At 48.9% G+C, this 22,487-nt stretch overlaps 1 protein-coding gene across 2 annotated transcripts in view; it reads right to left on the reverse strand.

Annotated features, from left to right (window-relative positions):
- ARHGEF9 (Cdc42 guanine nucleotide exchange factor 9) overlaps window positions 1-22,487 on the reverse strand; it is a 188,557-nt gene that overhangs the window by 53,229 nt on the left and 112,841 nt on the right. Inside the window, exon 4 of one of the 2 annotated variants that reach the window (XM_086469766.1) lies at window positions 10,829-11,008. In XM_086469766.1, the coding sequence (XP_086325892.1) occupies window positions 10,829-11,008 (180 nt within the window). Of the gene's footprint in view, window positions 1-10,828; window positions 11,009-22,487 lie in introns of those variants that run through there. The other variant, XM_086469767.1, reaches the window with a different exon arrangement.

A 22,487-nucleotide genomic window follows, 5' to 3' on the forward strand; every position in this document is an offset into this window, starting at 1 on the left:
GGCTGTGCTCACGCCATGTCCTGGCAGTGCCGGGCGCCTCCCAGGGCAGGAAACCCAGTGCAGCCCATTCGCCTGAACGAGCGAGCGCCAGGGCCGGGATGGATCGGGGCGTCCTGCCTGCTCTGCCCACGCTATCTCCTCCCTGTCCCCCGCGCCGCATCGCCAACGTGGGACCTCCTTTTGGACGTCAGGAGACCAGAGGGACGCGCCGGAGCCTGCCAAGGAGGCGAGATAACCCCTCCTGCCAGCTCGGCGCTGCTCCCGTGGCCTGAAGGAGCCAGCCTCGAGTCAATTTAACGTCTGGCGTGCCAGAGCTGAAGCGAAACCCAGCGAGCACGGCTGTCAGCTCGCGTTTCTCATGTCCTGATGCCCCCCAGGGGGGAGGGCACGTCCAGGCACACAAGGGCCGGGTGGTCCCGCGTCACCGGCAGCACCCAGGGTGGCTCGGCTGGGGTCAAAGCAGGGCTGGTCCTAAGGGCGAGCAGCCCCGGGTGCTGCAGAAGGGCATTTCAGTGACCCCAGCCAGGTCCAGCTATGGACACAGAGAAACCCCCGGGAGAGGCGGCAGGCCTGGGAGCAGCTCTGCGTGCTTTTCCCTCAGCTCCTTCCCACAGGAAGGGGTTCTCCATCATGGCACTTGCTGCCGAGATGGACTAGGTCGTGTTGCCTTTGGCCTGGTTGAGCCCTGGGTCATTGTGAGGGAAGGCAGGGAGCTAGGGATCTAATCGCACCCAAAGATACGGAGACCCAGCATGCAAAACCTCTCCTGGCACACTGAAATAAAGTTCAGAAGCATCTCACTGGTTCAGAGAAACAATCCAAAAGCTAGTTAGAAAACATGCCTCTTCCCAGCAAACCCCACTCTCTGTTCTGGAAGCGGTTTCAGTGACACTGCGACAGAGCAACACTTCACGCACGTGGAACGGCGTCTCATGCTGAAAACTAAATGTCCAAGTGCTGCTTCTGAGTAACTGCCATGCGGGGGTAAGGCTGCCAAAGCGGCCTTGGGGGCCAATTTACTCACATCAGTGCCACCGATTTTAGTGGGGGCTCTGCTGTGAAAACCTGGGGGCCATCCTCAGAAGAGAAATTGGGCTAGACCTGGGAAGGACAGAACTGCACGGGGAGTCCTTTGAGGACTATATCCTCGTGACAGCTTTACTGGTATTCCAACCCAAATATATGTTGAAAATCAAGCAGGACCAACGTAGGTACTAAACCCTGTCGGCTGAAGTTTAAAATAACTTCCCGTCCTGCCTCCCTGCTACTATGAAAAGGTATTTTGCAGCTCTCCCAAACCCACTGGAACAGTTTGTTACCAAGTTTCATGACACTCCTGCCGGTTTGGCAACAGAGGATATTTTTAAAGCTCTACCTCCTGGAGTCAAGTGATCATGAGAAAAATTTTCAATTTTCACTTAAAAAATAAAGCAGGAAAGATCTAATCCTAATAGTAGGGGGGGGAAGCTTGAAAGCGTGAATCCTAAAGGCACTGAAACTCTAAGGCAAATAGCGAGCTTGCAAACTCGCACGATGTCTGCAAACCTCAGAATTCGGTCTGCCTTTTGTGCGCTGCAGGAACACTCCCTGCTTCCACATCTGGGAATCTCAGGAGTCCTGCTTTTTTCCTTAATGAAATTTTTGCTCCTTCCTGCTAGGATTCACGTTCCCAAAAGGAAAAAAAAAAATACAGTTCTAGCCTAGATGGCTTCTGCTTTAGATTAAAAACAAATGCCACAATTTTATCGGTAACAGAGGAAGCCTTCCACCCCGCGCTCTCCCAGCTTCAGCTGCTGAAAGGATTAATCCCACTGCGCTGTTCAAACACTCCTGCTTTCCGTCTTAACCTCTACAGTTCTCTGGAATTCAAGCAAGGATCATTCTTCCAGGGGATCATTTGAAGTTTGGACCATGACTCACAAAAGATGAGGCACATTGGCAGCTCTGCTGCTGACCTTGGGCCAACCACTTAAACTGGTGGGGGCTTTCCCCATCTGTAAACGGGGATAATCTACCTTACCAATGACATTTTTCGTGACTATTTTGGAGGTGGACAGACTTTACGTTGAAGCAGAGGGCATAGAAAAGCTTTGAAATATGGATTTAAATGCATCACCGTGGGCTCACCACACTTTTACTCATCCACGAGCCACAATCTGGCTAGGCGGACCTGTGGTCTGACACAGGATGGCTGCTTTTGCAACTTCAGCTCTCAAACCCTCTTGTGCCCGTGCTGAGAAGGAGCTGGGCTGTGCTGGGGCAAGGGAAGGCTGCGCTTAAAGTGTTAATTGTGTCCTCTGACCCACCACCACCACCCCAAGCCAGGTCCTCTCTGCTTCACTGACCTGCTCGCTCAAACCGCAAGGACGGTGTGCTGCGGGCGACAGTAAGGTGGAAGAGGCAAACTGGGAGTGACACTGGGTTTTCCCCAGTAACTTATTAAATGTCATATTTAGTTGATTTAGACAATGCTGCAAAGGTTCCTATTTTAGCCCAGTCCACGGTCACCTGTCGCACGCGGGACCCTCCCAAAAATGATCTCCTGCCTGAAACGCTTGACCTCCATTGCTGCAGGTACAGCTGAGATACCACTAATGGAAAAAGGGCTGTAACTTCCCCAGTTTCTCCAGCGTACACCGGATGCAAATGCACAGATACAGAAACTGCGAAAGAAGAAACTTCAAAACTCTAGTTTTCTCCCAGTTTCACCTCATCTCCCCAGTCTTCCCTGCTCAGGATGGGGGGGGGGGGGGTGGCCACCCCTGTGAAGCTCCCGTGGGGCTTTCCACAGAGCAGAGATGGGACTTCAGTGCCCTGGCAGCTCTGCTGCTCACTTGGATTTCAGGAAGTCCCTCTCGTCTCCTGTCCTGGCCTCCTCAGCGATCAGGGGCTCTGGCTTGCCACAGACAGGGGGTTGAGGTACCAGATTGAATTACCGCATCCAATGCTACCGATTTTTAAAAAGAATAAATACTAACAGCTGTTCAGCCATCATCAACAACCCTACGAGAATAAATCAGCCTTCAGTGCCTTTGCAAACACCTCTGCAATGCAAAAAATCACGGGCTCTGGAATAATGCAGCACTGTGCGGGTCTCCCCTGCACCATGGAAAAGGTCCGGCATGCCAGACAACGAAGCCTGCCCTGAGAACCATTTCAAACGCTTTGTGTTAAAAATTAATTAAAAGAAACCAACAAAAACTACAGAGGGAAAAAAATTCAAGTTGCATAATGCTAGTCCGAAGTGATGTTTCGCACTGAAAGGCCACCCTACACGTGGAGAAGAACAGGCTTATCATGAGGCTCACAGTCCTATTTCAAAATTCAACCCTAATTAGGAAGTCATGAACAGCTCCCGCATAACGTAATAATTTGCAGAGGCAGATAAAAGTAAAATAGTCAAATAAAAAAGCCCCTTTTGCCTAAGGACCCAGTTCTGGGAGCCAGAGCGAGCTGATCATTTCATTGTGCTAGTTAATATTATATGTGATTTATATAAAATCTGTAGAAATGTGATTTATCAATTTGCAGCTATACCCAAATGGTGCATAAAAATCACCAAATGGCACCGTTCCAGCATTAGCTGACCTGTAACTATTATATATTTAGACTGCCGAATGCATACACTGTATATAGGGGACATTTTACTTGAATAGGCACCGAGGGCTGATCATCTCATAATAATCAGAAAGCATGATAAAAACAAACATTTTACCAGCCATCTGGATTATTAATCTCCTTCCACTGGATATTCACAAGGACAAAACTAGCAGATAATGTGCCACCCTGGATTCTAGCTCACAATTAAATAACGTGGCAGATTAATGACACGGGCAGATCCTTCCAGAGAGCTGCTGCCATTCCACTGAATCTCTGCTCACCAGCGACTTTAGAACAAACTCCAGCCCGACCTTCACCAAAACCCGGTACCCAACAGGGCTATTACAGTGTCACCAGCCCTACAACCGCAAGGGAGCGTAGGGGACCCCAACAACCCTACAGCAACAAGCTGCAGCACAGAGCCTCGGGGCTATTTCACCCACCTAACCACGCTGCCCGGCTCAGCAGAGCTGCTCTGAGGGCTGCAGGGTTTGCCCCGCTCTCTCTGGCGGTTAGCTCGGGCTGTGCCCTTGTTTTCAGCCACATGCACTGTATTACATATGCAGGCTCCGTTGGACTCTATACTGGATTAAAAAGATCACTTGCTTATTTGCAATCAAGCAGGGCTCACGGTGCAGAGCTTTGCATAAGGAAAACATCATCAGTCTCCGCGTGTCACTCCAGTGATGGGGGCACAGCCTCCCTCTGCCCTCAGCAGGAAGCACAGGCTGTTCTGGGCTCTACAAACGCCCAGGGCAGATGCTTCTCCCGTCCCTGCCTTCGCAGCGGCGGCGAGGACCTGGCAGGTGGCAAGAGGCACAGGGGGGCCCCTGTCAGCCCCAGCCTCGCTGCCCTGCTGCGGGCAGGCTGCGAGCAGCGTGGGACTGCGGTTGGGATGCTGTTCGCCGGGGAACACAGACCATCGTCTCCCTGTGTCCTCTTCCAGGATGAGGAATGAGACATCTGGCAGTAGAAGGAACGGCAGTTGAAGCAAGTTGGTTTTCCCTTCTGTGGTCCTACCACTATTCTCTCCCACAGCCTGAATTCTTCCCTCTGTAATCTGGCTCCAGCCTCACCGTCCTTCGCTTCCCTCCAGTTCACAGGCTCTTTGATACCTTCTCTTCCTCTCCTGCAACTCTCCAGCTTCAGCAAACCCACTTCCAGCCTTTCCTCTCCCCCCCAAAAACTCTCCATTTCCAGCCTCATAAGTTCCCTTTACCCAAGAGAAATACCCTTCACTCGTTTCTGGGAAAGGAGAAAACAAGGGGCTCCACAGGGACAGCTTCAGACTCTGTAAAAGGTGAACAAAAACGGCTCCAAAGAACTTGCCCTGTGCTTACTCCCTCTGTTTCCTGCAGTCTAAATGCAGGGAATTCCACAGGCTGGAGTTCCACCACGTAGCAAAAGTTGCTTGGACACTGCAATGAACTGAACACGGGACACTACATCCACCAAACTACTCTGAGTTAGGGCTCAGCCCTCCCCATTTCCTAAAAACCAGAAGCCCCCGCTGCGTGATGCTGCATGTGACGGACAACAGGGAGGAGTGAAAGCTCAGCTGCTCCAGCAGCTCATTGCGGAAACCTCGCCAGGCCAAGGAAGCCCCTGCTTCATTCAGGGGAAGGCTCTTTCTTCACGACCAGCTTGGCCTCAGAGGACAGGGAAGGGCTGTGAAGATTTGTGCCTAGTTGGCCCGATTCAAAGAACGGCCTCAAAACCCTGGTTTTGCCCCTGAAAGCTTGTACGGGGAAGGGCCCAAGTGCTGCCGTTTGAACCTCTGGGGATCTGACGGATGCTGGGCTGCCTCCACGGCACGAGTTGCCGCCATAATGGCAGCTGCAACCAGCACAGGCAGCGTTTGGATGCTAAAATGCTGCCTGACTTTAAAAAAAAAAGGTAAAAAAACCCCCAAACAACAAAATACCACCGTTTGTCTGCAGTGCATCCTGTCGCTGTGGAGCGCTGCTCGCGCTGCGTGCGATACCTCGACCAGAAGCTATTTTTATGCTGGATTTGCCACGGGAGAATAAAATCTCCTTTACAAGGCACTGACTGCAGCAGACACTGCAGCACACACCGGGTTCTTTGTCCAACAGGTGAGCGCTCCTTCAGCACCATCCTCTTTTCCTCTGGAAAATCTCACCTTGACGCCACCGCCGTTGTCGCTAAGTAAATGCTAATGCAATGCCTGCAGCGGAGGGGAAGCAGGTGAGTGATGTGCTGTGGTATCAAGAGCCCTACGCATACGGTGAGATGGGAAAGGCAAAAAAAAAAAAAAAGCAGACGGGGCAGAAAGATGCGGCTGGCCCTTGGAACTGCGCCTGCAATACAGAGCAGCCACAACTCCTGGGCGTAAAAGCTAAACCCACCTACCCAGCAAAGTGTACGAGCTGCCAGGCACGAAGACAAGACTCTGGGTTTAGAGTCTGACTCTGAACGGTGCCTTAAAAGCTTACACCAACTTATCCAGCACTTCTCCTTTAGCAGCAGAAAATAAAGTGGGTCAAAGGCAGCTTTTCAGCAGGAAAATCAATGTAAAATTACAACTCTTGAGGAAACCTAGGCAATGATGACAGAGGACAAGGAACATCGCTGCATGGATCCAGCCCTGCATTTTCTCCCACGTAAGAGGTATGCACCACTGAGAATTTATACACCATCTTTGCTCGAGCCTTTGGAGGACCATTACCCTTCATTTCTGCACAACAACTCGTCACTGGGCACTACAAGAAGTTGTAGTAAAACCTCCTCAACCAGAGATTTGCTCTTTAGCTTAGTTTAGTAAATAAAAGGAAGGAAGAGTTACCGCAGTTGAGGTGAGAAGAAACGTATTTTGGAAACTCAGTCTGCCTCTTGGTACCCAAAGAGATTAAGGAGAGCTTTATAACAAAATAAATCCCCTTCTCCGCCCAGGATGGGTGCGTTCTGCCATGTCTCTACGGAACGACTTCAGAGCACTAAATATCCATAAGCTTTCTTTTTTTTTTTAAATTTCTCTTTCAGTGGAAATACGTCAGAGTCCAAACACAGTGCCATTCGATTTCCTGTGTTTGGATCTCACCCGGCCCATTTTGGAGACTTGATGTTGGGCTCTGCAATCAAAACTTTGGTTTGAGTCTTACGGTAGTTTCTCAAGGAGACCTTAAGGTACGACAATTGAGCCATTTGCAGTACCGAACTATTATTCTGTGCTGTAAATTCCTCCCTGCAAACACGAAGACTATTTTTTTTGAGTGGATGTGGGCGCTGGATGTGCTGGTGTGCAAAAACCCCATGTAAAGACAGCCCAAGGCTATGCCATCCACAAAAGAGAAGAGCAACAAGTAGCATCACCACTACAACAATATGAAATCCTCTTTAAAATTCCTGCTGTTTTTTTTTTTCCAATTGTACCTCCCATCCTCTCAGACCCCTAAATGTTGCCAGGATGTTCAAAGACACTGTGCAGCGGGTTGCACCCCGCGGTTGTCCAGCGTGCTGACTTGGTAGCGTGTGCTAAAATACAACACAGACACCTTCACCCGTCCTAAACCCAGCTGATTACTCAGCTTTAAATCTAATTCTGGAGTTCTCATCCACCTCTCTAATGACTTATGGGTTTTCATTACTTGCTCCCTGAGCGCAGCAGCTTCCTGCAGGAAACCATTCACCATTGCTCACTAGCTCCAAATTTTCCTTCTCCTTATGCTGTGCTGCTTCTCTTCCCCCAAAAGCACCACTTTATCATCCAGCTTCTCCTGGAAAGTTCCTGTGCTCCCAAAACTCTACGGCTTTCCTCTCTCCCCCCTTTCTTCCAGCCAAGGCTCAAGCTACTAAGACGATAACTGCAGGTGTTGTGCATGGAGACAACAACTCCCCTACCTCCAGGCAATTCAAGCGCGTTGTTTGTTCACAACCCCCCCAACTACGCGTGCAAACGAGGCCAAGGGAATCAGCAGGTTACTGTTCTCCTCTGCACTTGCAAATGTGAGTTTTTCCTGCTACGAGATTTTGTGAGCGCCAAACGCTTTGCCAAAGACTTTCATATGATCTGGCTGGAGAGCAAGAAGCGTCAGACATCTCGTTGCAAACTAGGTTTCCAGCCCAGTTTTGTCCTCAGAAGGGATCCGAATGACTTTTAGAGGAATCTGACTTTGCAGCGATCTGCTGCTGCACCCTCTGTTAGTACCTACAAGACATCTGCAGCCTAAAATATCCTGAAATTAAACCTATTTGGTTTTGTACCTGTCTGGTCTGTCCTGTCATTCCTCATTTGAACTGCTTTGCATCCTCTGCTATGCAACATGTTGTTCCCTTTTCCTCCTGAACTTGCATAAGAGAAATATAAAGGAAAGCAATTATTTTGCAAGTAAAACTAGAACCACCCAGGCTAAATCAGGCAGTTTTCTGGCATCGTCTTAAAAAAGCAGGGCTCAAAGTACAACAGAGGAAAAAAAAACCCCAGCCTCCTCATTATGAAAGAGTGATCAGCTGAATAAGAAATCCAAGGGGAAAAAAAGAAAAAAAAAAAGGAGAGAAGAGCAAAGGGAAAAGGGTTCAGGTTAAACGGTCCTTGACAGGACCCTGACGGAGCATAAACCTGCCACAACGGTCCTGCAAGCAGAAGGGGGGGTTACAGGCCCCCTCCCCAAAGGCCCCAAAGGCTTCGTAGGCATCTGGTTGGAATTACTTACCAAGAAAGACAGAGCGAGCGAAGGGGGGCGGGGGGGATCGGCAAGAATAGAAACGAAGAGGCAAGCAAGCGACCTCAGCCAGCAGAGGAGAGGAGAACATGACAGCCCAAATGGCAGTTGTTTTCTCGGCACAGGACAAGCGGCGAGTGGGCTGCCTCGTGGCAGCACACCGGGAAGCGCCGCGTGGAGCAGGCAGGCTCTGTTTTGGAAACCCGAGTGGCAAATTTTCCCCTTCAGCCTCCCTTGCAGAGCGGTGGGCAAACTGTGCCAGAACTCTGCCCGCATATTTTTTTTGTAATGCCTGGTACTTCCTTTTTAAATATTAATTCTCATTCACGGCAGCAAATCCATGCAGCTCCCCGCTTTGGGAGCGCGTGTCAGTCCCAGGGCAGGTGTCTGGTCCCTGCCCACGCTGAACAAGTGTCTCTCAGACAGAATAACTGAGCCAGCCTCTCACAGAGCTGATGGAAGGATTGATTTTGTCGCAGTAAAGTCAAGCCGTGGGGTTGCGACGTTAGAATGGGCAAGAAACTCGCCTGGTAAGGCCATCATGATCCTAAGCACCAAGATTTGTTCCAGGATGTTGTTCAGACATTGGTGAACAACAGTCTGAGGTTCATCGATCCCTCTTCTTTGTTTTTCAGTTTCTATAATCATCCTCCCAGCCTCTGACAAGGGTCGGGAGAGATGGGAAGTTCAGCCAAGCTGAACGACGCATGGTTTTGGGCCTTAGAGTAAAAAGGCTTGTTTGTTTAGTTGCTCAGTGTGGGGTTGTTTTTTTTAGAAAACAGGATAGTGCAAAACAAGACTGTTATTAAACCTACTGTTGACATAACGTTTACGACATCACACAAGAAAGGATATTAAATCTTTTCCCCAGGATCACAAAGATTGGTCAATGGTCAGTGCACTGAAAAGTTAAACTGGCCCAAAATACTTCAGTCTCTAAATCAAGCAAAAACAATGAGACAGTTAGATTTTTCTAATTCAGCCTTTCCTGCAGCAACACAGATGAGATGAGCTAGCAACACAGGCGAGAGAGTATTTTCTGCAGTAAGAGTATCGCCTTGATCACACCTTATACAAACCCATTTTCTAAAGGTGTTACCTCCACCGGCTGCAGGGTCTGATTCACAGTGTCCTGTTCAACAAAATACCAAACGCTACTTGTTATTCTGGGCCAGAGTAACAGCATCATTTTTTTCACGCAGGCAGCCCAGGCTCCAGTTCCAGTCACGGATCTCTTGCTCTGAGCACTGGCCAGACCGGGGAGAGACAGAAAAGCTGCATCACAAGTACCACAGGGGAAAAAATTGTGAGCTGGGGAGGCAGAAGGGAGCAAAGGTCTGGGTTCCCTCGGCGGCGGTCGTTGTACCTGACTAGGAAACACCAGGTCATACATTTTAATCCCATTTTCCTAATCCACATGGCCATTTCCCAGATGAAGTGACGTAATCAAACAGGGATGCTGCTGATGAAGGGTTGCCCAAAAGAGGGAGGGTTCGGAGGGAGGGGTAAGACAGGCAGAGAAGCAAAGCGAACGTGGCATCTCCTTGGGATGCAGCATGGTCTTCAGCGTGTGTTTCAGAGAGAACAGCTACAGTCGCTTGACGCTACGGAGCTTGTCAAATTGCCTGGAAGGCTCAGAGGAAAGAGTCATCTTCCACACAATTTTACAAGGCAAAAGAAATCTTCAATTTTTTAACTATATCCCCTAAGCTTCTAAAGGAATTGAACCGACACCTATTCAACCCTGTGCAGAAGGGAGAGGAGAAAGAAGTACACAAGGTCAAAGCCGACATCTTGACTCCCCAAGGAAGGCTCGAGGGCACCCAAAGAATGTGGCAGGAGCTGATGATAGAAAAAAGGGCATCTTCTTGTCCCTTTGCTTTTTTAACACATACTGAGCGGAAAAAAATTAAGTGCTCAAATCCTTCTTAGCCGTGAAAGGCCGGATCGCCACTTGAGGTGGCTGGGTACAGCAAAATCTGCCTCGGCAGAAAAACAGAGGCAAGCAAAATGGTTCCTTGTCTCCTTAAAAAAATAACCAGAGCTGGTCACGGACTAATTAGTGAAGGAATTTTACATCCAAAACCGCTGAAGAGTCAAAACGCAGCACTGCTTTTGGAAAGGGGAGGACTGACACCTCCCTGTGCTACGCACAGACCAAAAAAGCTCTTCCAAATGCGGGTCACTTGTGGCTGATGTGAACTTTTAGGCCCCACCAAATCATCTACTCATAGCCCACACAATACTTAAGTGGTTTTCCAAAGAAGAACTGCTTAAGGAGAGAGGCTACAACAGACACGCAGCAAAGGCCACTCCATATCCCAAGGGCATAAAAAGCAGGGACAACACCTATTCCAGCCTCCCCCTACCCCACTCTCATTTCTTTTGAAATCTTCTTTGTTCCTCATTTTTTGGGCAGAAGACAGACACGCTGGAAATAAGCATCAACAACAACAACAAACACAACAACCCGCTCAGTTCATTGACCATTCTGAGCAGCGTGGGCAGGGATTCATGGTAGCGAGAAAAAGAAGAAAGTCACTCACCCTCACGAAGCTGGCGGGAAACCATCCTTCCTCATCATCGATCTGACCCCACCACCAGTCCTTGTTGGAAGCATCCAGGACCTTGATAACGTCTCCTGCTTTAAATGCCAACTCCCGGTTGGCCATGGTGACGTGATCCCATACTGCCTCAGCACTTACAATAGAACCACCACTGATCAGCTTTGAAAACAGAAAACCATCAGTCAATACAAGCTCGGTTCCCCCACGCAAGCACATGCACAGCAGCAGGACAGAAAGAAGCGCTCAGCCAAAGTAAAACCGCTTCCCTGCGTTCCAATCCGTAACAATTGCACCCCCACACGACCTCATCCAGTCTGCGACCGTTTCCACGGGCCACCGTTCTGCTCCTGCCCACGCCACGCAAGCGAGCACCGCGGGCGGGCGTTCAGGGCCTCTCCGGCCCCGGCCCCACGCGTGGGAAAAGCCACACCTCCCCTCCCACCGCCGCGCCGTGTTTGGGAGCATGCACATCCACCAAGGTACATGGCTTTCAGGTACAGGTCGGTTAGCGTAACGTAGAGCTGGGAGCCCCCCAAAAAGGCAAAACCAAGCGATGGCGTCCTGCAAAGGAATTTTTTGTTGCAGAGCAAGTTTGCTCAGTTAAAGGATCAAACGTCAGCTCGAGGCTCAGAAGGCTTTCCATGCAAATCCAAGCAAAGTTGGCAAATATATTTAGAAGAACACTTCTTTTGAAAAGCGGGAAGCTCCGTGTTTGTTTAGAGACATCCCTTGTTTAGTCGTGACATCCCTTGCTTTTGAAACCTTGAAGCTACACAGCAGGTAAGGGGCACCGTGGCACCCTGCTGATCTATTTCAGGCCTGACCTGGAGCACAGCCCAGCCCCGTGGCACACTGAAACCTCACTCTGCCCACAAGAAACCTGCCGGCACTGGCTGTCATGACAGTCTTCAAGGTGCAGATACCTGCCCACTGGAAACTGGACTGAGGCCAGACTCGCGTCTGACAGGACCTACTGAACGTCTCTCCCCATGGAGCATATGGTCGCCTTAGAGCTGGGCCAGCACCACGGCAAGGACCTAACCCGGTCTCATCTTCGTTGCGAGCCACCCAGTTTCATATATACAAAGCTCCCTCTTAATGCTTGCTGGAAGGACTCATCCGAGCATTGATGCTTGTGCATCCACAAGACAAATCATCTGCCCGTGCCTGGGACACTCGCCGCTCCTCAGAATGACAGTCATGTATTTTTTAAGAGAACAATAAATTGTGTTTATGTTTAGTCCACTGCAGGGAGCCTGCACTGAACAGTAAGATTGCCCTAGCAAATCCAGACTTTACCCATATGCTTATTAGTTCATCAGAGCCATCCTGAACCTTGTTCATTAATTCTGCCATCCGAGAGGCACTGAATGTATACCTGGGCTCACCTCCAAATCAGATTTTCGGCTCACAAAGAAAAAGCTCAGCACTGCAACCATTACAGACCTTCCAGATGGCAAGACTTTAACAGCCACAGACATCCTTTCAATTTAGGCAAGCACTACAAAGCAGAAAGACAATAACCCATTGCAGCGGTGAAGCAAGTAGAGAAGCACTGGGAACGGTTAGGGAACTCTTAATGGCTCTTTTATAAGTTTGGCTTACCAAAATGCCTGCTAATAACTACCTGTGCAGCAAGAACTTGCAGGAAACCTTCTAGCACTGCTGCAGGGTTCTCAGCACAAATATGTAAGAGCATTCAAGGCCCTACAGGCAGTTCAGTCAACAGATTAAAGGACCTGATTTACCGTTTTCCTTGAACTGACTTTCCTTTAAGAAATCAAGCTCCCTACGTTTGTGACAGTTACAGTCGCAGTTTCAGCTCTTCAATTATTACAGTCAGTTGTACATAAAGCAACAAGATCTAAGAAAGCCTAACTTGACAGTGTCTTTCATCCTCAAAGCCAAGTCCTATCTAGTCAGCGGACCAGACCTCTCTTGTTCCCGCAGTAGATAAAGTAAAACAACGTTCTTCCTTCTTCCATTTTGACAAGTCATCCTTTCTAATCCAAAATCAGCCGTACAAGAAACATGGCTTCTTCGTATATCATACAGGGGACTTCTACGCACAGGCCTCACAAGATCACCTGCCAGCAGACGGAAAACAAAGGCACGGCTTAATAACCAACTCTCGCTGAAGAGTCGAGCAATGGACCTAAGTGATGTGCTGAACTTCTCACAGAGGGCATCTACTGTGTCGACCTGCAAGGAGCCGGGCACCAGAGGATCCCATCCAAACCAGTGGCAGCTGAAGTTAGATGGTGTAGGACCCTCCGTTCACCCCAGCTCTGGGCCCTCACTTAGCCAGCAGTGTAGCTACATCTGGAAAAACAAGAGTTATAGAGACTGAGTTCCGATTCCAGCGCCACAACTGAATGCTCAGCCCAGGTGGGGTGTTTCAGTGCTTCCTCACACCACCTTGCGTTGCTCTAAATCAAGGTTTCTAGATATTTTCATAAATATCCACCAGTTTAAACCACAAAGAACCCCAAGACAGATCTGGAAGGAATGAAGACTTCACAGCTGAAGAAAACCCCCTCAATATATTCAAGACCACTTAACAGTCACCTGTTCTTCTGCCAGGACTGAGCTCTGCTCCTTCACTAGTGGTTCCCCTTGGCCTTAGGTCTGGACGCTGTCCAGCCTGTGGTTCCCCAGGTTGAGCAAGCCCTGCTCCTTCTTGTCTTGGCAGACGGCTCTTCCTTCCCCTGAGCATTTCACCAGCCCTTTTAGGCTTCTAGATATTTTGCCTGCATCTTCCTTGAACATAGATGACCAGAACTGTAAATACTATTCCCAAAGAGACCTTCCCACAGATTTGTGAAACAGCATGAAATATTTATTACAGTGTCACAGAAATCTTGCAGTAATACTTAACATCGCCCCCTTTTTCCTACGGCTACCTCCCACCAGCGCCTCACTGTGAGCTTGCATTTAGCTTAGCTAAATAAATGAGGTAGAGTACGTTCTCTTTGTCTAGAAAATCAGTTTTCCTGTCAAAAAATAAATCAGGTTGGCCTGACACTCATTCCCTTTGTTAATGCCATTGGGTATTTTAGTCCATTTTTCACTGATGATGAACCAGGAACAGAGCTATTATGCAGAAGCCGTGGTTCTGCTTTTTCTGCTTCAGCTGACATAGACTTTGCTGTCACTTCCACACACAGGCAGTTCTGGGCACGAACTGCCACAGAAACGTCACTGCAAGCAAACTTCAGAGGGACTGTGCTTTAGAGCCTCCTAGCCTACTTTGCAAAAGCGCGTTTCCCAGCCCGAGGCACAAAATCCCAGCTCCGAAGAGCACGGCTTGGCCAGCGGCAAGGGCTGGCAGGGACTCGCAGAGGGCCACCAAAGCAGAGGAGTGCGCTTGGCCGTTTTCTGCCGTTCATGGAGATCTGGAAGATGCTCTCCGTGGACGGCAGGAGCTGCGGTGGCTTTTCTTGATACTCAAGGAGAAAGGCTGTAAGTTCTTCGTTTGCACTAATGCCAGCAGAAAGAAGAAAGGCCCCTTCAGCTGGTCCTCTCAAGCCCCACGTCCATATTGTCAGCCCAAGAAACACCCCAGGAAGCCTACAAGCAAGCCCTGGCCTTCCAAAATACAAGTACAGTTCAGCCTGTGAAAAAAGGACGGCAGCGGGACGGCAGAATTCGAGTTCCTGCCATCACACGGGCTGGGTCCATTGAGCGAACGTCAGAGCCTAAAATTAAAAGATCCAGTTTAATTTATTTCGCAAGACATCTTGCTGCATCTGTGGAGCCGTCTGACTCTTTCAGGGCAGGGTTACAGAGACAGAACCTGACATCTGCAGCAGCAAGAGATGATGAACTAGAGAAAGGTCAGGATAAAATATTATTTTCTGAGAGAATTCGACATAGGAGCTCTTCACTCCAGAAAGTTCATGTCTCTTGCTTTCAAATCTTGAGTCTCAGCACTGTGGTCAGACCTATTCAGCCAAAGACCTTGAAAGGGACTTATCTCCCGTAATGTTTGCCATACAGCATCTGAGACAGTCATCTGGGCTCCTTTATAATCAGTGAAGAGAAAGAGACACATCTGGAGTGTGAATCATCTCGGCTATTTCAGTTGTCTACCTTCGAGTGAGGTGAATCATGCCCTAGAAATTACTATTTCTCTGTGTTTAATTGGGTGATGCAGAAGTTTACATTTCCAACAGCTTACGTTCATCCCATCTACAATTTGGCCATCACCAAAAAGGGGTAACAAAGAACTAGATTCAATAATAGTCATCACGATAGGAATAGTCAAATATTAAATCACACTCTCCCAGACACAGCAGTTTCTCAGAATGCGAAGGTGGTTGTAAATAAAATCATGTTCTTCACGTCCACTGGAAGAATTCACAAAATCTCAGCCTTGTATAGTTACAATAATGAGGACTCAGATATTTGGGGAAAGCGTCCGACTCTGAAGAAGAGGGAGGCAGCTAGAAGAAATGCAATAGGTGACGAGGTACATTTGGTTTTGACATACCCTGAATAATGCTTGTGTTCGTGGAAGTCCTAGTTCCCATTAAAATCAATTATTCTTGTCAGTGGGTTGTTCAAACTAAAGAGCCTAAAAAGTTCAACTGATGCTTTCACCATGCAACACCAGCACAGGAGAAGTGCCCAAGAGCATTTCTTAACAACAGACCTGAGAATCATTTTCGCGGTTTTACGGGAGATTTCAGAGCACTGCCAACCACCTTCCGTCTGGGGTGAAGAAAAAAACCTTCTCAGCGGGCGGACAACCAGATTAACTCCTGGGATGTCGCACGTGGTCTAGGGACCAGAGCCACTATTCACCGTGGGTCCTTCTTCACCTCCTACCAAACACGTGGGCATGCCCAGAGGGGAGTACCAGGACACAGACAGATGAGGGGACACTTCTGTGACCCAGCACCACAAATAAATTGACTTAACGAGGAAAAGAAAAAGGGAAGCAAGACAATGCTCTCTCTAATTATACGCACAGCTGACACATTTCTGAAGCACGTACGAAGAACAGGGGGTACTATCACCGTATCGCCAGGACCACACGCGTCAGCCTTTCCGGGGATTTTCACTAGAGGTTTCCAAAGCGCTCTGTAAACCTCCAATGATTCAGTCACAAACCCTCACTCTAAAGATGCGTATTTAAGACACTCCTAACACTCAGGTACAACAGGTGAATGCTTTCACAATAGCAAGCCAAGTCAGTGGAAAGGAATTAAATCGTTCCCACTTAAGGTCTGTGTGGATTTTCCTTTCTCTTCTAGTCTGGTCTTATTTCCAGGATGGAAAGTGGCCACTGGAAATACTGAATTACATTAGAGGTGCTGCCAAACCAAAACGACAACAGCAACCACCAGTAAAAAAGGGTTTCAGAGGACTCTGTAAGTCACAACCTCCGGGATGCAGCGCTGTCAGCACGTGCCAGCCAGGAGCTCCTGACCCTGGCCCACCACGGCGTGCCACGGCAGGGATGCCGAAGGCTGTACCACAGCGAACACGTCGTGGTACATCGTGGCAAAACCTCTGCTGAGCTCACCTAGCTGTCATTGTCCTCACCACCGCTGGGAAAGCTCACAAATGCCCATCTGGTGAATGATCCCAACTGTCTCCTCCTCCCCTCACGCTTTCCAAAGACCTCAGCCAAAGGGGAGGGACTGTCATTAGTGCCGCAGGGGGAGCTTCCAAGGAATAGAAGAGAGGAGCTCAAAAGCAGTAGCTCAGCTCTGGAATTTGCAATTTTTTTTCCTGGCCACAGCCTTGTGGCACTGCTGTCAAGACAAAATAACACCCCCCCCGCCCCGTGAAAGGGAGCAGGAAAATGAAAACAGAAGGAACAACAGGAACAACGCCCTGTTACACGACACGGTGGGATCACTCTGCCTAACCCCTACAGCCAGCCAGGAGCAAACCCGTACGACCCAAAGGAGAGGAGGGGAAGGAGGATGCAATGCAAGACCCTCCTGCAGCAGCAGGCCCCACACGCCTTGTCACCTCCTATCTCGTGGTCTCTGTCTATAACACATCCTGACCAAAAAAGCCCAGCATGTTTTTCTAACGCAGCTTTCAGAGAGTGACCTCGAAACCAAGGCTTACAACTCCTTCCCAGCTACGGCAGGGTTTAAACCTACCAGCCATGAACCAGCTGTCTCGCTGCGAAGGGACTTCGCTCCAGCTCTACAAGATGGGGCCTCTTGGAAGAAGCGTTGGGGGAATGGGTGAGCCTGTGCCTCCGATGCCTCTGGTGCCCGTTCCCTGACTTTGCTCACTCCCAAAGCCACGACACACAGTTGGAGGCTAACATCTGCTCCTTCTCAGCAACTGCCCGCAGTGAGGCAGCCGAGTATGAAACGTGTTTGAGTGAAATCAGCCATTACTGCAAAATTTTGCTAAGTATTCTTAACTAAGCCACACTTACTGGCTTCTTATGGGCTGACTTGAAAAAGAAATCAGGGACTTACTGGTCCCTGGAGACTGAAATGGGCACAAAATAGCAGAAATCTTTTCAGAGGGAGTGATGTGGGTTGAGGCTAGGCCACACAAACCATTATTACTGCCTATCTGTACCTCTCCCAGGGACAAATAATCATTGTTAGCCCACGAGATTCTGCATTGAGCTTCCAGCACAGTTTCTCACTAGTTCAGACTTCAGTTAATGAAGAGTCACCTTCCCAAAAAACCTCCAAAGAAATCTACCGCAGATCAACATCTTCGCAGAAAATTCTAAGTACCTACAAAGTTTCTAGGACCGTGGCCACTGGGTAATATGAATAATCTTAAGGCAGGGAAATATTTCTCTATTAGATCATTTATTAATGCATCAATAGAGTTATAATAGTTTAAAAAAAAAAAGAAATAGCTCTGGGTAGTTCCCTTTCAAATCAGCATCACATAAACTACGTACTCCTCCACAGGAGAGGAACAGGGAGCAGGCTGTGAAGGGGAGATTTAGAAACATGGTGAGACTACGCCATTTGCTCAAATTGTTCTTGTACACACATGCCCTTTATTCAGACAACATAAAAGCACTGTAAAATAACAACAGCATTTCCCATTGTATTCAACAGGCCCTTCCATAACGGCAGCAGCCACAACATCTACAAACAAGAGTACAGAGAGAGCTGGCGTTCGCAGTAAAGACATCAATGCTCAGAGTAACCCCAGCAGAACAGGAGACACAAACGATCTGCAAACCTCCAGCCAACTGAGACCACCACTTTCCCCCCCCATGCTCCCAGAAGAAAGGCACCTCACGGGGCTTCACCCTCTTGGGTTCTAAGCGCATTGCTCCCTCTCGAGCGGCAGCGCTCACAACGCAGATCGACAGGGCTGTTAATCACGGGGCCGTTTATTGCACCAGCAACGCCGTCATCCTCAAGATTTCCCAAGGAGGGCATTTATCGCTCTGCTGAGATCCACGCCTGCGTCTCCCCCGTGAAAACGGTACTAGCACGGGAGCGGTTCGATGGGGCGCTCACCCGAGCTGCGCAGCCCACAGGAGCTGCAGCCCACGTTTCCACCCAGCATCGCGCTGGCTTTCCCAACTAGGGCAGGTTGACTCCGTTGGCGGAGCAGACAAAAAAGGAAGTGTGCAAGAAAATGTCACCCCACCCCATCGTGTTGTACTTTTGCTCTTGTATAATCTCCCCATAGTCCCTTTGATTGTGTATTTATTTTTAAACCTCTCGTCAGAAATTATACAAACTGAATAATGCCAAATCATAGTGGATTCGTCACACGGCTCATTCACAAAACAAATGGGAGGGCATTTCCACTTGATTTGCTTATTCTCTGAAGAGGTGCAATCACACAAAGGTTAAGCATGAGGCAAAGAATTTCCCTTTCTGCTTTCAAGCCCTTTGATGAATTTGACTAATGGCTGGATTTCAGCTGAAAGAGGCTGATTGGAGCGAGAGAGCCTCTGATATCCCCATATTCCGGAAAGGCTGTCACACTTGGTTGTAAGCTTTATATGTATATCTAAAGGTGGAAAGCCAGTACAGCCTTCAAGGTTCATTAGGACTGGGCTACCGTATTTTTCATTGATTTAAATTTTCTTGAAAAGATATCGCCTGGCACACACGAAACCACCTGTCCTCACTCAGGGTACAGTAGCAGACTCCAGGGTACGGTATTACCCTTATTCTCCACCGTATTACAGTTGTTGCCCGTGTCATTCCTATTCATAACAATAGCTGCAACCCAGCTACGGCAAGTGCAGAGCTGAGAGCGCCTATAAAACCACGGCAGCCATGAGGAAAAGGACCAGTAACGAGACCGAGTTACCCCAATAAAGCACTGCCCATGCGGTTTTTAATTGGCTCTGGAGCACCGGCGGGCCCTCTGCTTTGATGGTGCATATGTCACCCTAATTGCTTTCCAATCCCTTTTGCGTACTGGGCACATTAAGCCTCCCCTTGCCTGATGACATATCTTTCATGTAGAGTAATTACAAATAACCACTAACCATAATCTTTTAACTCAGATAAATTATGAGATCGGTTCTGGGACTCAAAGTTTAAACTGCTCCAGGGAAAACAGCACCTTTTGTCAAACACAGCCAGCGCAGCTCACGGCGCCTTACTGACTCGGGGCCAACACGGGCTGTCAGCACGAATCCCTCATTACAGCACACGGAAAACAAACGTCTAAATACTCTTCGAGACCTAAACCCAAAATACCTGTGCAAATCCCAGTCTTCTGACCCCAGAAGGGACTCCTTACATTCCTAAACGAAGCCCGTAACTGCCTCAAAGACCTAGAGTTGTACTGGAAATCCTTCCTCTGACCAGAGGGCCAAAGCTGTGCTTCGATTCACGCCCAGTTTAATCTTACTGGGTCGAGCCGGCAACATGGGTGGGGGAAGCAGTCGGGATTACCAAGCAATGTTTCCAGCGTTAATAAAGCATCAGCCCAGCCCCGCTGCTCGCTGTGACAGCAAACATTGCGCCAGATAACATCGGAGCATTGTGTACAGACCACGGCAGGACTGGGGGAAGATTGATACAGTTATCTCTCAATTACCCAAGGTGCAGAATAATGCAGATAAGCAAAACGGATATTACAAAATATATAGAAATTAGGCTCTGGGAATGTACAGCGAGGGGCAAGAGGCTGCTGTGGAGCACTGAGGAGGTCCAGCACAGAGCACTCCGCTGCACGGAGATCATCCTGAGCGTCCCTATGCCCGTGGTGTAGCCAATTCACAAGCTCAAAACCCATTCACGGATAAGCAAGACTGGAAATGTCAGGAATGCCACATCTACACTCATTTTACCCCCCAAAACTGTCCGTATTGAAACTAGAAAGCAAAAGACTCCTCTCCCACAGAGCAGACTGGCTGACTGTAGGCAAACGGGGTTCGTCTGAGCAACTGAGAAGTTTTTGCAGGGAGGGAAGATGAACTTGTAATTGCTCTGAGGAAGGCACGAGCACTCAATGGCCTAGAGATTATTTATTTCAAAATGTACATCACCCGCTACCCTGGGGCATGGGAGTTTCCAAAGCAAAAAGGAAATAAGGAGCAAATTACACAGATTACTCCCAGTGGATCGCATTATTCAACACAACACAGCTACTCACAAAGGCAACAGCACGCAGAACTGCTCACCCCAGACACGGGGTCTTTACCCCTGAAGCTGCAGGAGAACCGCCACCAGCCACCACAAAGCTGGTGACACGCAGCTAAGCCACCCTAGCAGCGGGCAACGGCACACAGACACCCGGCCCCAACACACAGGCACACACACACCAGCACTACCGAGCGGAGCAACTTCACTTATCTAGAATCAGGCACTCACAGTGAAACGAATAAAGTGACAGGACCAGAACTAATGAAAGCATAAGTAGATACTTTGTCCTATAAAAGCTGACACAGTTGGCCAGGGTCTAAAAATCACGAAAGGAAATTAATTCAAATGCCGGGCTGTTAATACAAAACAGAAACGTTATTCCTGGATGGCCAAGTACAAGGAACAAGCAGCAAAAGCCCCTTTGTGATATCAATCACTGCAACGTGTTTTAAAACACCTTTTAAAAACGAAGCAGCTGCCTGGATTATGTCACATTAGACCACAACATATTAAAACACATCTTCAGTAATAGACTTAATAAGGGCTAATTCCCATATATCGGTATTGCGGTATGAGGCCAAAATGATAACATTAAGAAAAAAAAAAAAAAAGAGAGAGAGATTTAGTAAGTGATGAGAACTTGGAACTTCAAAAGCAGTGGCTGTTATTGGTGCAAATCAGTGCCCAGGCTGGATTAAGGGCCGGATGAAGGTATTACACGGATTACACTCCCTGCTCAGGCTCCTTATTTGCTGTCCTGATCTCTTGATTTCTAAATTTAAGTCACCGCAGCTCACATCTAATACAGTCCAGGAGTGGCTTGTTGGCAGATGAGCCCAAAGAGGGGAATGCCATCTACAAATCGTTTTGCAGACCCTGAGCTTACAGAAAAGTTTAATTAAATGCAAGCACGAAGTGAGCAATGGCTGAAGAAACAGCACATGACCCCCGGCCACCAGCCCCGGCTTTGGGTGACTTTGCAGGGCCAGTAACAGCCCTGGCTGAGCCAGCTGAGTGCCAGCCAAGCCAGTGGAAAGCAGAGCCTGCCCAGCTGCTTTTGTGCAAACCAAGAGCCTTACAGTGAAAATCCCATTGTTTCTGTCTCGAGGAAAGACCAGGATGAGCACCCAGAATAAGAAACGGCCAGGCAAAGCTTCTGGCCCCTAAATTACGATCTTCAAGAGAATTATTCCAGCAAAACCACAAGTCTTCCTCACATCTTTTAGTATTACAGCATCTGGACCAAAAAGCGGCGAGAGGCAGCCGGAGCTCAAAGGAAGCACCTGGGCGAGCAGCCTCTGCTAGCCACCACCCCACGCGTGCAATCGATGCAACACAACAAACCCAGCAAGGCAGAGCTCAAGTCGTTATAGCAACCACATCTTGCATTTACATCTCACCTTCCATCCGTGTCAACTCCCGACAGGGCAAACCGACAGGACTTAAAACTTAAGCGACGTAAAGCAGAGCTGCTCCCCTTGAGAGACACTTGGTGAGCCAAACCCCTCGGTGCCCTCTGGCTCGCCGAGCCCTCGGCTCGCAGCCCATGGTGCCCGGGGTCGGCACAGCGCCCTGGCTTAGCCTCGCCTCCGCAGCCCAAGAATGTCTTGCTATATGCACGGTATCACTCACAGATCTCAAAAGCATTTAAATACCTAGGGCAAACCTTGCCGTGACCACTGCTTTCGGGGCGATGGAAGGAAGAGGGGTGACACTGTGGGGTGTGTATCACCCCAGGTTCCTTTGCTCCCTGGGTTTCAACAGCGAGCTGCCAGGCAGCTGGATGATATTCTTATTCCCATCTAATTGACTTTGCATTACTACCATGGCTTTTTCCTACTAAAAGCTCCATGGCCAGCCCTGGATGTGAAAGGCTGTCTTGTCAGGAAGGTAATAAATTGATGCCAGTTAAATGCGCGTAACTGTCTTGCAGATCGTCATCAGACCCTGTAAGCCTATTACATGGCCTGGCCAGATCAGTAAGGGGATGTGCAGCCTTCCACCTCTAAGCTGCTTCTCTCAATTCAGGTGAGGAATGAATGAAAAGGCCCTGTCTGATGGCTTCTCAGATTTTA

This window comes from Leptosomus discolor, chromosome 9, assembly GCF_034619465.1.
Source record: "Leptosomus discolor isolate bLepDis1 chromosome 9, bLepDis1.hap2, whole genome shotgun sequence".
Classification (NCBI taxonomy): Eukaryota; Metazoa; Chordata; class Aves; order Leptosomiformes; family Leptosomidae; genus Leptosomus; species Leptosomus discolor.